The sequence below is a fragment of the Pelodiscus sinensis genome, chromosome 3, assembly GCF_049634645.1.
Source record: "Pelodiscus sinensis isolate JC-2024 chromosome 3, ASM4963464v1, whole genome shotgun sequence".
Lineage (NCBI taxonomy): Eukaryota > Metazoa > Chordata > Testudines > Trionychidae > Pelodiscus > Pelodiscus sinensis.
In genome coordinates, this window is record NC_134713.1 from 8,486,019 (window position 1) to 8,501,377 (window position 15,359).

The window sequence follows — 15,359 nt, forward strand, 5'->3', positions numbered from 1 at the left end:
GAGGATAACGAGTCTAACCTTCGAGATCTACTAAGGATCCCCAGATGAAAAGTGGTAGACAGGATGATGATGATGATATTTTACTTATTGTTATCGTACAATCCACTAAATTTACCATGCTGTGATATTTACTTTGATTGCCTGACTTCTTTCACTACCAAAAATGATTCACTTAAAAAGATACAGTAGATTTATCCACCCACTTTTTATTGAATAAATACAAATAAGAAGCAGATATGTTATCTTAATGGTATAAATAATTCTATAAATAGATCATTTAAATAGAGATACAAAAATATAACATTTCACCACTCTTTTCCTGGGGTATTATGTAGGTAGCACAATTGTCTCTGAAATGTGGTTTTATGTTCAATATTCATTTGAAAAGCAAGCAAGGAAACTACATTTGTTTTAAAAAAATTGTGATTTGTTGCAGCTATAATAATTTACTTGGATTAGCACTTAAAAAAGACTCTGGATTTTAGAGTCAGATTCAGGTTGATTTTTTCCCAAGGCTTTGATTCATGCTGGAGCTGGTCAAAATGGTTTGAAGCTTGAAATTAAAAAAATGGGGAGAAATTGATATCAAATGATGTAAATTTTTACCCTTTTATCCGCCCTCCCATGGATCTGGTTGAATTTTGAAATTTGAGATTTGGGGGAAAAATTTAAAAAAGTAATTGTGTCCCATCCCCCCCTTTTTTTTGGTCAGCTCTCTATGAATTTGGCTCTTTATCATGGTCTGACCCAATTCCAGTGAAATGAGTGGAAAGACTCTTTTCAGTGGAAGTTGGATCAGGCCCTTTGTTAAATTTAAGGTCCATGGAGACCATTAGCATGGCTGATTCTTCATGAGGTCTCCTTCTTCTGACTGGCTGCCTTCTCTTACTGCAGATAGTGGATGATGGGCCTCGCACAGGTACAGCCCACAGTGATGACTTGTTTCTCCAGCCGGTAGGTGGGCTGACAGGCTCTCTGCTCCCGTCGGAGAACAAGGATCTCGTGCTGGATGGGGATGGAGTTCATGCTGTAGTCCTCCTGCCCGGCGGAGTCCACACAGCTGTAATGGCGGCACTTGGCCTGAGAGATCACTTGCGGGAACCGGTTCGGATCGTTGTCAATGCTGTGAAGCAAGGTTCAAGATTGGTCAAACTGGAGGGATGACTGCAGCCCGAATCAGCAGGGCTTTCAGCTCAGGTGCTTAGCTCATTCCTGCTTGGTCATCACGCCACCCCAATTTATCCAGAGATACATGTTCCCCCTGCCTCATAGAATTAGCTTGTTCTGGTTGAATGTCTGAGCTCCTGCAATGCTCAGTGACTTAACGAGGCCATTTGTTTCCATGTGAGTTTGTGCCCGAATAAGGATTAATTAAAACCTCTTGAAGACTTCAGCATTGGCCCCAGTGCCTCAAAACCTCGAGGCCCCTTAACAGCCATGGCCAAACTCCCATTGATTTAAAGGGTGTAGGATTGGGCCCTTGGGGATATTTGGCTGGACTCTCTGAGGCAGGATGTAGACTCAGATGTGTCAGGACAGAAGTGGGTCTGAAGAAAGAGCTGTGACAAACCCTGAAGCTAATTTGTTTTCTAACATTGGTGTTGAGTTGGACCCTCATTTTGCTTACAGCAAGGTTTCCTCTTAGCTGTATGGCAGCCCGGCCTAACAGCTGTTTAATGGGCCCGGCTCAGCCAAGGCCTCAGCGCTCTGGGTACGGAGCTGCCTGGTTGGGGGTGGAGCGCTTTTCCCTCAGTGACAAAGCCGCGAGTCTTTCCCAGCCGGTAGGGAGGGGACGTGTCCCTACAGACTAGGAGAGACTCACTGCTCTGTCCTCAGGTGGAAGCTGCTGCTGTTGCTAAGGGAGAAGCACCCTTCCCCCATCCAGGTAGCTCTGTGCGTGAGTCCTGAACCCCTGACCGGCAGGGCCCATTAAGCAGCTGTATGGCCGTGCTGCCGCACAGTGAGGGAACTTTGGCCATGAATGGGGCTCTTATGAGCTACCATGCTACCAATATCTAATTATAATTAATAAATATCTGGTTGTCATTTTTGCATGAGGAATACGACCATCGGCATATGGGCTGGCAGGTCAAATTTAATGTTTCTGGATACATGGAGTGCAGCATTCCCCCTGTATTGCTAAGCAGAAGAGCCCGGTGCGTTTCCAGATGGTGGGGAACATGAACTGTACCTGTAATCCCAGGGAGACACAGACCGGTTACTGATATCATGAGCCACTTTGGTAGCATGCTGTGTGCTACTGATGCTTATGTCGACTTTCACACTGAGAGGGAATCTGGAGTCCTTTTGGGGTGGGCAGTCATCGCTCTTTTTCTCCTCTGCGCCTCTCTCTCCATTGAACCCAGGTCTTATTGCCTTTCCAAGGGCTGAATTCTTCGCTGACAGCCCCAGGATCAGCATTAACAGCAGCGAGCTGAGCTGAAATAGAGAAACACCACTCTCTGTTAGTGCAGAGCCCGGAACACAGGAATGTACTGTGTAGCTCCAGCAACAATTTATATCCTGAAATTCAATGCTTGGCTGGGGGCAGAGGTGGTCTCATACATGCTCAACTTTGCTTGTGGTTGGTAGCTTCAGCGATAAAGTTATTCATTCGCAGAAACCTTTTGTATCTGAAGAGAACCCGTGACCATTCTCATGGTTTTTATGAGATGGGTGCACTTATAGACATCTAATATAGATAAAAGTAACTTCATAGGAAGAGTCACACCTTTGCCAAAGTATGGCAGAATGTAGGTTAAGATTGCATTCTAGGAATCCTCTTTCCAGGCCAGGTCTCTGCTGTTTCCAATGAGAACAGCCCAATTAGCAGCTATGGACTTCTGACCATTTACACAAGCAGAGAATTTACCCTTCCCCTGACTCCAAATTTTGTGCAGAAATAACTCTACAATGGCTGAAGGTACAAAAATTAAATGTAGTTTGTTCTGTTGATCTCATTGAGACAAAATATTAAGCAAAGTCTGAAGACCATAAATTCTTTTACTGTAAATTTCGGAGTACAAGAGTTTAAGAAGAAGAAGTAGTATAAGAAAACAGGTTCTATTGAATGATTAGCAATGCAATCTAATAAATAATTTCATATAAAGGAACCTTACGCTAACAAATAAACACTGGAGACGTGGTAAGGTTGAGTTTTCAACCTTATTATTTCTTTTTCTGACTTTAGAATGCCCGAGTTCTCAAAGTTAATATTGAATTAGTGTGAGTTTTGTGTATGGAAAATAATATTGCCTAATAACCAAGAACGGCATAGTAGTGATCCCAAAAGTTAGAATATAAAAAAGTAGGATTGATACTTTATAACTTCAATTGATTAGTGATATCACATAGTAGCATCCTCTGTGGTTTCCTTGTTTACTTTTCATGTATGACATTTTTAACAATTAAGAAAAAAAAAGGCAATACCCAAACAAAAACTATGTTAAGGTTAACCTCACATATCAGTAACTAAATGATAAAAGAAAAATTATATCCAAATTCATCAATATAAAATTACAGTGAAAAGAAATGCAAACATTTTAAGGTACAAAAATGCCCCATTAAGGTTCTAAATAACCTTTACTCTGCCCTGCAGTGAGGATATTCAGTAGCCATATGTTTTAATATTTGCTAGTTCCAATTTAGATTGGAATGATTTTAAAAAATAAATTTAAGATCAGTTTATCTACACATATCTATTAGAAATAATGTTTGTTACAATTAGATTTAAGAAGCAAAGCTAATACTTACCAATGTAGCACTCCTTGCAAAAGTCATCATACTGCAGTCTCTCTTACTTGATCTGATGTGGGTAAAGGATATTTTCAACTGAACCTGTCTGTGTGCATGAACTTCAGGGCTTTTTATAAGGACTTTTCTGCTGCCCTAGTTTCCATTGTCATTGTTGGCCTTTTCCAAACTTATTCATAGTTCTTGCTCAGGACTATGATTTAACTTTACAAAAAATTCCACTTCATAGAAGCGTCATGTAAGAGGGGAAGAGGAAATGAAGGTATTGTGGTAACTGAGAAACTGTGCGAATAGTTCACCTACAAACCCTATTTGATTTCAAGGACTTTGACTATAACCTGTCCTAAGTCGTAGATGAATGTCCTCAATTTGGAATATTTGCATAATTTGCTTCCTTTCTGGAAAAAAAATGAAGGCAGATACAAAATCATTATGCTGTATTAATCAGAAATAAGGTCAGGCGCTAAGTGAATTCAGATGACTGTGGTTATTTCATCAACTATACATTGAGATAAACTGTGGTCTTTTCTGATCATAGAAGCTGTAGTATCGCAGGAACATAGGAATTGCCAGAGTGGATCCTACCCATGGTCTATCTCTTACAATAACATTATGTCCTCTTCCCCTGTTACATGATGCCTCTATGAAGTGGAAGTACAACCTTCCTGAAGTAAAAACTTAAAAAACAACAAATAGTCTGGTAGCATTTTAAAGACTAACAAAACACGTAGATGGTATCATGAGCCCATGAAAGCTCATGATACCAGCTACATGGTTTGTTAGTCTTTAAAGTACTACCATACTATTTGTTATTTTTTAAGTTTTTCCTGTTACAGACTAACTCAACTACCCCTCTGAAGCTTCCTGAAGTAGACATAGCTACGTCTAGACTGCAAGCCTCTTTCAAAAGATACTTTCGAAAAAGCCCTTTTAGAAAAAGAGCGTCTAGACTACAACCGCTTTTTTGAAAGAGAGCACCCAGGCAGTCTGCATTACATAGCACCTTTTTTCAAAAGAGCACTTTCGAAATAAGGTGTTCTTCCTCATAAAACGAGGTTTTCTGCAGTCGAGAAAACTGCCACATTCTTTTGATTTACTTTCAAAAGAACGCAGCAGCAGTCTAGACACAGATGAAGTGTTTTCAAAAAAAGGCTACTTTTTTCGATGACGTTTTTTCAAAAAAAGGCTACTTTTTTTGAAAAAAACTCTGTAGTCTAGACACACCCTTAAGGGAGAACCTGTCCTTACGGAAAATTTCCTCCTTCTCTTCCAATAGTTGTTAGAGTCTGGCTTATGGCTGGACACTCCGTCTGTTTCTAGACTGCATCCCTTTTGCGGAAAAGGGATGCAGATTTAGACACAGCGCAATTGCAAATGAAGCGGGGATTTAAATCCTCCCCCGTTTCATTTGCATGAACATGGCTGCCGCTTTTTTCCGGCTCGGGGTTTTGCCGGCAAAAAGCGCCAGTCTAGATGGGGATCTTTCGGAAAATAAAACCTTTTCCAAAAGATCCCTTATTCCTGATTTTAAGAGGAATAAGGGACCTTTCGGAAAAGGCTTTATTTTCCGAAAGATCCCCGTCTAGACTGGTGCTTTTTGCCGGCAAAGCCCCGAGCTGGAAAAAAGCAGCAGCCATGTTCATGCAAATGAAGCGGGGAGATTTAAATCCCCACTTCATTTGCAATTGCGCTGTGTCTAATCTGCATCCCTTTTCCGCAAAAGGGGTGCAGTCTAGACACAGCCCCCAGGTTTTAAATTCCTTCCTAAACACTTAGTTTCCTTTAACATTTAGTTCAGATCTATATTGAAGAGGAAGTTGAATTAAGATATGCCACTCCAGCTATGTTAGTTACATAACTAGAGTTGCCATACCTTAATTTGAGTTTCCACATGGACTCCACAGTGGGAGGCCAACAGGAGCAAACACTTCCATTGGTTTCCCTTACTCCTCATGATGATGTGTCCTCTGAGTTCGATTTAGCGGATCTTTACTAGACCCGCTAAATCAAACTTCAGAAGATCGATACAGCAGCGTTGATCTTCCCCATAGTAAAGGCATGGCCTGTCTCTTATAACTCAGAGTACTCTTGTTACCTATCTATAAATATCTGATCTCGGATTCAATTCTGCTAAGACCTTAGCTTCAATTATAGATTATGGGAATGAATTCTATAGACTAATGATACATGATGTGAAAACTTATTTCCTTTTACCTCTTTTGAATTCACCAGCTTTCCATTTCATTGAATTCTGAGAGAGGGAGAAGAGAAAGTATCTATCTATCTATCTATCTATCTATCTATCTATCTATCTATCTATCTATCTATCTATCTATCTATCTATCTATCTATCTATCTATCTATCTATCTATCTATCATGTAATCACTACTTGATTGATTGGTGGGAGTTTATGTTAAAAGGGTCAGTTTGTGTAATTTAAATGATGAAAAGGCTTTCTTTTAAAGGGAAGATTTTTGCAGCATTTCCTAAAGCTAATTAAACTCTGGATTTGTCTGATCGTCTCCAGAAGTTTGTTCCACTGCTAGATTCCCTCAGCTGAAATGTTCTCCTCTAGTTTCTCTTCCTCATAAGATGAGTAGCCCTTACCTTTCAACTGCTCTTCATAAAAGAATTTTTGCATGTCCGTACTCTTTCCCTTAAGTCAGCCTATTCACAGATTGCAGAAGAGTGATCGCACACAAGTGAAAAAGGCAAATTGCTTCAGGGCCTCGTCTTTCAGCTGATTTTTCACTCTAGACTGATTGGCCTGACCGAAAGGGACCAACAAAAGGAACCTCTCTTTCAGACACTACTCAGGCAGGGAAATCACGTGGGATTTCACAACACAGAGAACATGCAAAGAGTGTCTCAGGTTAGACGCTCTAGTTTAGAAAAGAGAAGATTGAGGGGGGACATGACAGCCGTTTTCAGGTATCTAAAAGGGTGTCATAAGGAGGAGGGAGAAAACTTGCTCATCTTCGCCTCTGAGGATAGAACAAGAAGCAATGGGCTTAAACTGCAGCAAGGGAGGTTTAGGTTGGACATTAGGAAAAAGTTCCTAACTGTCAGGGTGGTCAAACACTGGAATAAATTGCCCAGGGAGGTTGTGGAATCTCCATCTGTGGAGGTTAGATAAATGTCTATCAGGGATGGTCTAGACAGTAGTTGGTCCTGCCAGGAGGGCAGGGGACTGGACTTGATGACCTCTCGAGGTCCCTTCTAGTTCTAGTATTCTATGATTCTAAGACTAGGAGGGTGGGAAGTTATTTGTGCTCCAAGAAATGCCTGATGGCGCAGGAAGGAAGTTGATGGGTGTGAGTCAAGGTTAGGAGGTGAACCTTAACGTACTATGAGACTGAAGCTGGAAGGTGCTCAGCATTGCTGTTGAAGTGCCGAACCCTCTGAGCTCCCTTTGCCTTCAATGGGAAGGCATTGAGGAATGAATTCGTCTTAGGCCATATCCCAATACGCTGATGAACAATATGTTAGGTAAAGAATTTTAATTGGACAAAGGATGTCATGGCATCCACAACAGCGGTTTCCAACCTTTTTAAGCACAAGGTCACTTTTTGAATTTAAGTGTGTTACGGGAACTACCTCAAACCCTAACACCCTTGCTCTGCCTCTTTTGTGCCTCTTCTCCGAGGCCCCACCCCTGCGCTCTCCAACCTTCCTCCTTCCCTCCCACATTCTCTCTCCCTTTTACCAGGCAGGGGCTGAGGGCTGAGGTGCAGGCTCTGGAGTGTGAGGGGGCTCTGAGCTGAGCCTGGGGCAGGGAGTTGGAGTGCAGGAGGGGGTTCAGGGTACAGGCACTGTAAGGGAGTTTGGGTCCAGGGGGCTCAGGGCTGGGACAGGGGCTTGAAGTGCAGGAGGGGTACAAGACTGGGGCGGGGGTTCAGAGCTGGCTCCAGCTGGACACTGTTTACCTCAGGTGGTTCCTGGTGGTGGTGCAGTGGGGGTAAGGCAGGATCACTCCTGCCCTGGCCCTGCACCACTCCCTAAAGCAGCCAGCAAACTCTGTTCATCCCAAGCCCTGTGTCCCCCTCCATTCTGTGATGATAGGATGCAGTGTGGGAAGGGGGCACCCTGACATTAGCACCTCTCCTCTCCCTTCCCTGCTCTGCACAGCAAGCAGGAGGCTCCCGGTGTGTGTGTGCGTGTATGGGGAGGCAGTTCCAAGGCAAAGGGCAGGAGTTGTGCAGCAGTGGTGGGCGGGGCAGCTGAAGTGTTGCACTTGATAGCTTCTTGGCCAAACCAGTCAGGATCCCCTGTCAGAGGCTCCAAGATCTACCAGTAGATCCCAATCGACTGGTTGGTGACCACTGATCTACAAAGCCACTGAGTTGATTCTACCTGTCAATCTTCTGTCTAATCCCCATTGGTAATGCACCTGATCTCCAGGGTGGCCAGGCGCCCTGTAAACGATCTAAATGCAACTGTTCATTCAGCAGTATACGGCAAATGCCCTCCTGATCCATCAGACAGTAGCAGGGTCCCTCTGGCTTGTATTAGGGGGCGTGGCTGGCTAAGCTGACTCTTGCATGATCAGATGGAGGTTGGTGTGAACAGGTGAGCCTGGTGTTAAGCCCTGCTGTTGGACAGATTCGTCTTCCTTCTCATTCTGGTGGGGGTGAGTTCTACAGTCAGGGACTGCCTCAGAAAATACAGAATCCCAGCGTCTGAGAGTTCCATTCTGCATTTGTATCAACCTCGTCGTTCCTGGTGACAGCAATGCTCAGTTTGTATTCATTTCTTAGGCAGGCAAAACGCCGATTGAAGTCACTGAACACGCTGAAAGATCGGGCCTCAGTTTCATGTTTTTCAGCCCAATCTTGCAAGATGAAGACTTGTTTGGGAGCATCTCCACCATTTGACTGCTGGATGAAATTCTTGGCTGGTATAAATCAGCATAGCTTCATAGACATCAATGGAGCTATGCTGATTTACACAGTAGAGGATGCAGTCTGCTGTGTCTTACAATGAAGGTTCAGGTGGATAGATTTCCCCTGTGACTTGGCTTGTTACATGTAGGGGAGTAGGTTTATTCCTTGGCATGCACTCTCCACCCATTCTTTTGGGGATACTGAAATTCAAAACCTTTAAGAAAAGTTCAGCATCAACATGATCTGGAGTGATCATCTTATTGATCTTTATGTTAGTAGGTTAAGGCTTTGTCTACACTACAAGGTTTTTTGCGGCAGAGAGTATGCTAATAACAGACTCATTAGCATGAGTCGCAATGTCATTAGCATATTGTCTGCGGATGCTTTTTGCGCAAGGGGTTTTTGAGCAAAAAGAAGCAGTGTCGCTGTTTCCTTTTTGAGCAAAACCCCCCTTTTCTGCAAGGTCCTTATGCTTCTCCGGGACAGGCATAAGGAGCTTGTGGAAAAAGGGGTTTTTGTGCAAAACAGCCACGGCCACACTGCCTGTTTTTGTGCAAAAACCCTTGCACAAAAGGCATCGGCAGAAAATATGCTAATGACATCACGACTCATGCCAATGAGTCCGTCATTAGCATGCTCTCTGCCGCAAAAACTTGTAGTGTAGACATAGCCTATATGTATGAGAAGGGATGACTCCTATCTTAGTATAAAGAGCAAAAAGCTGTTAATGTCAAAGGAGAATTGTGCACTGGATTCGGTCTATAGCCATATGTCCATCCATCTCTGTGGTTCCACCTCTGGGACAGACCTGTACAACTCTCACCCCATCCCAGGTGTGGAATGGCTCTTGCTCCAGGCATGCTCTTCAACTGTGCCAGAGCTGGGAAGCAAGAAATAAGAATAGTGAAGCTGTAATGCAAAATTCCTCCTTTGACACCAGACTACAACCTTTTATTCAAGCCTTGGCCCCGTGCAGATGATGTCTGCACCCAATGCACTGTCTACAGGCAGCAAAGCTTCGATTTGGCATTGAAACTCAGGCATAATTTAGTTCCAAGAGGTAGTAGTAGGACTTCACCACTGGCGACGAACAGGCAAAAGGAAAAGGTGGTACAATGGTCATGCCATTCATTATTCCCTTCTGGGACCTGAATATGATCTGGGGATGACCTCTGTGTAATGAGATTTCCCAGCCTCAGCCTGACCTCTTCCCTGGAGGATGGATTTTCTGCCCCTAAGCCACTTCCCAGTCAACCATCAAGAACAGAAATCTGATTTCATTCACCAGACAGCTGGGGCCCTGCCTCAAAGGTGAATCATAGAAACTTAGGGCTGGAAGAGACCTCAGGAGGTCATCCAGTCCAGCCCCCTGCCCAAAGCAGGACCAACCCCAACAAAATCATCCCAGCCAGGGCTTTGTCAAACCAGGACTTAAAAACTTCTAGAGATGGAGATTCCACCATCTCCCTAGGAAAACCATGCCAGTACTTCACCCCCCTCCTAGTGAATGCTCACCAAGTGGTTGTGTACCGCAAGTGTTAACTATCAAGGAACTGCTACACGTGTTGCATTGTTTTATCTTCCGAAAGGAGCTAACTTTTAGAACCAGATTCAACTCTGGAATGTCAGTAAAATTCCCACTGTGTTCAATGAGACTGGTAGGAAAGTTTCTTCACCCAACTATTGCTGAGTTTGAGTGAAGTTCTAATGTACAGTATCGCTTTTTCAGATTCTAACGTATAGCTTATTCAGATACATATTCTGTAATGTTTATAGATCACTGGGTAGTTACATAGATATTTTACATATGGAAAGAAAAAAAGTAAGTATAGAGACAGAATTTTTACACACTCATATATATAATTATGGATTATATCATAATTACATGTATAATTATGGATTATATATACAGGCAGTCCCCAGGTTACGTGCAAGATAGGGACTGTAGGTTTGTTCTTAAGTTGAATTTGTATGTAAGTCGGAACTGGTACATATTGTAGGGGAAACTCTAGCCAAACATTTCTCCAGAGCTCAGTTTTATTCTCCCACACCTCACTTCCCTCAGTCCTTTATTCTCAAGCTGAGGTGTCTGCTGAGAAAAGCCGCTCCGCGTCTCCCTGGTCTGCTGGCGGGGGTGCTAGCTTCGCGTCTCCCTGGTCTGCTGGGGGGAAGCAGCTAGTGCGGGGTTGCCTCACCCCGTTTGTAAGTAGGGATCCGATGTAAGTCGGATCCATGTAACCCGGGGACTGCCTGTATGCTCTTTTATTTGAAAAAAGGCTGTACCGTTAAAAATCCCCCCTTTCCTACCAAAACATGCATCAAAGACGGGGAGGAATTTTATTGGGTGGTACCAGGTAATGAAATGGGATGGAATTAAGCAATGGAACATGTAAGCTACATTTCAGGAACATTGAGCGTAACTACAGGGTGGAAATCCCATAGTCTGAATCATTAACAAAGCAGTGGAGAATATAGACTGCCGGATACTGTCCAGCACTGAGGTCTCTCAATGCTGTCCTAATGCATTGTGTTTCCAACTTCTAATTTTGGGGAGTTTCCATGAGTGAAGGTTGCGTAAATAATTCAAAGCATGTTTTATTCTCTGCTCATTGGTACAAATTCTGTCTTCAGTTTTCTTAAGAAGTTTGTATAAGCAAGGGTAGAATTTTTCCTTTCTTTCTGGAATAACTCTGACCTATATCAATTCCCTCCGATGTACGCTAAGATGTCGAATATTAAATGCGTAGTTTAATTTCCTCTCACAGTTAAAGACATATAGGCTAGCGGAAACTGTTCCCTCAGAGAGGGGTTTTCTCTTCAGCCACTTACTGAAATATTCATTCAAAGTGGGTCATGGAATTTTACATTTTTGAAACCAACCAAAATCTTGAAAGTACCTTTCTGGCTTAGGGTTAGACCGATGGGACCTGACCCTGATAAGTGGTCTTGGTCAATTGATGTGTGAATAGATTACATCCTGACATAGCCGGGAAATAAAAACATCTAAGAAAATTTCCTGTGGTTTGTTTGATGAGTCATGAACTCTTTCGATCTGAAATCATTATGAACAGGGCTTGACGAAAGGCTGCGAAAGCCGCTCGTCAGCCCTGCACTGCGCATATGCAAGACCTGCATTGCGCAAGCGCGTCACAAATGAACGGGGCACCCAACTGAAATCTACTCACCACAGGCGAGTCGATTCAATACTTTGTGGAGCCCTGATTATGAAAATACATAGGCTCAAAGGGAAGACGAGCAGATGAACCCCCGGGCGTATATTCAGGAATCACTTAGTATATGAAAGGGAATTTGCCACCATACAGACCACAATATCTCTCTAACCCCATTGTTTGGTGCCAGAATCAAGGGAGACAGAAAGAAATCTCTTCCTGTGGCATACTATTGCACCACCAGGTGTATTCCTAATAATAGTCTTCTGGCAGGGTTTGCTAGGTATTTGCACGTGCCTCTGAAGCTCATGGGAGAAGATCTTGGAGCTGTAGAAGTCAAAGATGGGAAAGACCTGGTCTGTCATTTAAGCCAACCTCCTGCCTAAGAAGGTTTGTTCCCTACCGTGTATTTCCTGGTGCTATATTAAGTCTAACTTTACATGCCTCAGGCAACGGGCCCTTCCACCATTTTAACCATAATCCAGTATTCCTCATTAGCAGGGGCAGCCTGTGACTATAGGCCGACTCGGCCATTGCCTAGGGCGCCACCTTCAACGGGGTACCTGGGGCGCCCAATGATGATGTCACTCCATTGACGGCTTTGCAAGCAGGAGGCGTCAATCGTGTGTTCCGCCTGGGGCGCCAGCTGCCGCAGCCCACCTCAGGCCGCTCCTGCTCATTAGTGCTCAGTTGGTTCATCCCAACAATTCTTCTCCCTTCTCAATAATTGTGGGCAATATCTCCACCTTAGCCCAATGAAGCATCAGTAGGGTATGGGATCAGTGATCCATTCCACGTGCCACAGAGATCTGTGTTGCTTGTATATCGGAGGGTTGGAGTTTCCAAAATGTTGTCCGATGACAGGAACATGGCATTGCCATATGAGTTGGGATAGGTTTGGTGGACTGTGGGACAAGCCTATCATATTGCATCAAAATATCCTCCGATCTCCACCATGTTGTGAGGTACAGTCTCAGCTTACTGTGGTCCCACAGGCCTTGGGAGCCAAGTTCAAAGTCAAATTCACTTGACACAAAACATTTGGATTTAATTCAATAATATATTTGAAACTAAGCATTTTTTAATATTTCTAAATCCAGGGTCTTTTTGGAACTTTTCATTCCATGAAAAATGTTAGTATTACCACTCTTTGTTCTGATTTGTGATGATGAAAGCAAATGTTAAAATATTTGAATTTTCCATAGAATGTAAATGCTAATTTTTGCTCAGCAGGATTATTTCTATGTTCAAAAATGGCTTTACCCCCATCTTCCCTCTTTCCTTTATATTGTGCCACTCTAGTATAAAATAATTTATTGTATTTGTCTTCATAACAGAGTTGTGGCATCATGGTCAGGTGATATAGAAATGATTGTGCTGTCACACATTTAATTACTGTTGTGACTTCAACACAAGGCCAATTTAAGAAAAAAAGTATGAGAGGAACTTTTAATTTTCTTCAACCCTCTGCTGGATGATGAAATAGGAATAATAACAATGCCGTGTGCTTTTGTCATGCTTTTCACTCAAACATTTCAAAACGATGTATTTTACAACACCCCATTGAGGGTGTGTATTGTTATCCCGGGGGGAAACTGAGGCATAGAAAACTTGAGGCCGACGTATTCAAACGTGACGCCTACAGTTAGGTGCCTATTTAATTGGCCTGATTTTCAGAGGCACTAAACACTCATAACTCAGGCGGGAGTCACATCAGGGGCACATCAGGTGCTTAGCACTTTTGAAAATTAAGACACAGAAGGCCTGGTGCACAGCCTAGTTAAACCAGTGGGAGTTGTTCTATTGACCTCAATGGAGATTCTTCTGAGGTGGAAATTCAGTACATGCTGTGACGGCGCGTTGGGGGTCCCCAGTCTCCTGCACCCCGAAATGGCACAAACAGACTCCACCAGCCAGTGGAATTGAGGGTGGTTTATTGCTCCTCCAGGATACAGCATAGCACAGATGTAATCTGGTTACAGGAACTGGGGCTAAGAGGCCTCAGTGCTCCCCTTGAGATAGGGGAGTCCCAGCCCCCCTCCCCAGCTCCTTCTCCCCTGCTTTCCAGACAGGAACTAACTCTACCTCTCCCAGCCCTGCCCCCAGCCAGGGCAGCATTCCACCTCCCTTTGTTTCTCCCCATGGGGGGTAGGCTGGTTCAACCGGTATGGTACCTTTGCATAATAAGGTTTTCCCTGATGGGTCTTGCTCCAGACAGCAGAGGTCACCACAGCCCAGCAAGTACCCCCACTACGTCACACATGCTTAAGGACTTTGCTGAACTGTGGCTCTCTTTAGCTGCCAAGTGTGGATTTAGGGGTCTAACCGAAGGCACCCACGTCTGGACATTTTGGCTTTAGGGGCTTTTTCTAGGTCACATCAAGAGCCAGAGCAGACTTGCCTTTCCGTGCCATGCTGCAGCCGTATGGGAGGCAAAAATGCTTCCTAATAGTCATGGGGAACCGACAGGCTTGCCAGGCCCCTAGTCAAGGTGAGAGGGATGTAGGTTGCCAGGTGTCCAATATTCTACCGGACAGCCTGGTATTTGTGCTCTCTATCCGGTAAAAAAAATCAGAAAATACCGGACACATGCAATGTCCAGTATTCTCTGATTTTTCTGGCCACCCTGCCAATGACCTGGGAGTCCCAGCTGGGAGGCGGGGCCACGATCGCCGGTCTGGGTGCTTCAGAAGCCTAGTTGGGGTGGGAGGAGTGGCTGGGAGTCCCAATCACTCCCCCCACCGCTGCAAGGCTTCTGTGCAATCACAGGCTCCCAGCGCCGATTGTGACCCCGCCTCCCAGCCTGGGAGTCTGGGGTTGCGATCACAGCTCTGGGCGCATCAGAACAGAGGGAGACGGGGGGAGGGACAGGGGGCAGGGACAGGGGGGAGTGTCTGCGTTCCTTTTTTTTTTTTTTTTGCTTGACAGAAATACCGCGTGTCTGGTATTTTTTGGGAGACCATCTGGCAACCCTAGGGGGATGGCTCTGCACCCCCGTAAGAGGCAGGGACTCAGGCAGAAGTGGCAGGCCCAGGGGCCTTCAGGACCGGCTAGAGTGTACCTCACACAGGGATCTGGCTGCAGCCATTGTGGCCATAGCCATGAAAGTGGCGGGGAGCCCTGGGCCCTTTTGAATTGCTGGGCCCGGGGAAGTTGTCCCCTTCACTCCCTGCCCCCCACCAGGCCTGTTAATAGTTGTCAAGAAAAAGGAATTTTTCCTCCAGACAGTATTAACTGACAAGGTTGCCCATTATGCCACCCCCCTCAGCCGAGCACCTGACAACCTTTGCTTATTTAGTCCCCTGCCTCCCCTGAAGAGGCCAGGGGTTCTTGTTCCTGTTTCACACATTGCGGTCTGAGGCTAAGTGGCTTGACTGACATCGCCAAGAAACCTGGTGACACTGCAGGGACTTGAATTCCGGTCTCTAGCTTATGACCTAACCCTGATATTATCCTTTTGCTATCAAAGCGCAATCATGTTTTTGGGGAGGGGGGGGGGGAAAGTGGGTTTAAACCTCACCCGGGAGCCCCCCCATCCATTCCTTCACACAC

The 15,359-nt window shown here is 44.5% G+C and overlaps 1 protein-coding gene across 1 annotated transcript; it reads right to left on the bottom strand.

Annotated features, from left to right (window-relative positions):
• Nucleotides 1-301: 301 nt before the first annotated feature.
• Nucleotides 302-2,430, bottom strand: LOC102463955 (interleukin-17F-like). Its single transcript, XM_014580582.3, has 2 exons — nt 2,192-2,430; nt 302-1,123 (listed from the first exon to the last, which is right to left on the bottom strand). The coding sequence occupies exons 1-2, from the start codon at nt 2,419-2,421 to the stop codon at nt 886-888; spliced, it is 468 nt and encodes a 155-aa protein (XP_014436068.2). The 5' UTR covers nt 2,422-2,430; the 3' UTR covers nt 302-885.
• Between the last annotated feature and the right edge of the window lie 12,929 nt (nt 2,431-15,359).

Coding starts and splice junctions, on each gene's coding strand:
- LOC102463955 (XM_014580582.3), bottom strand. CDS start 2,421: ATGCTGATCCTGGGGCTGTCAGCGAAGAATTCAGCCCTTGGAAAGGCA. Junction 1,124..2,191: donor GTGTCTCCCTGGGATTACAG/GTACAGTTCATG, acceptor CTTGCTTCACAG/CATTGACAACGATCCGAACC.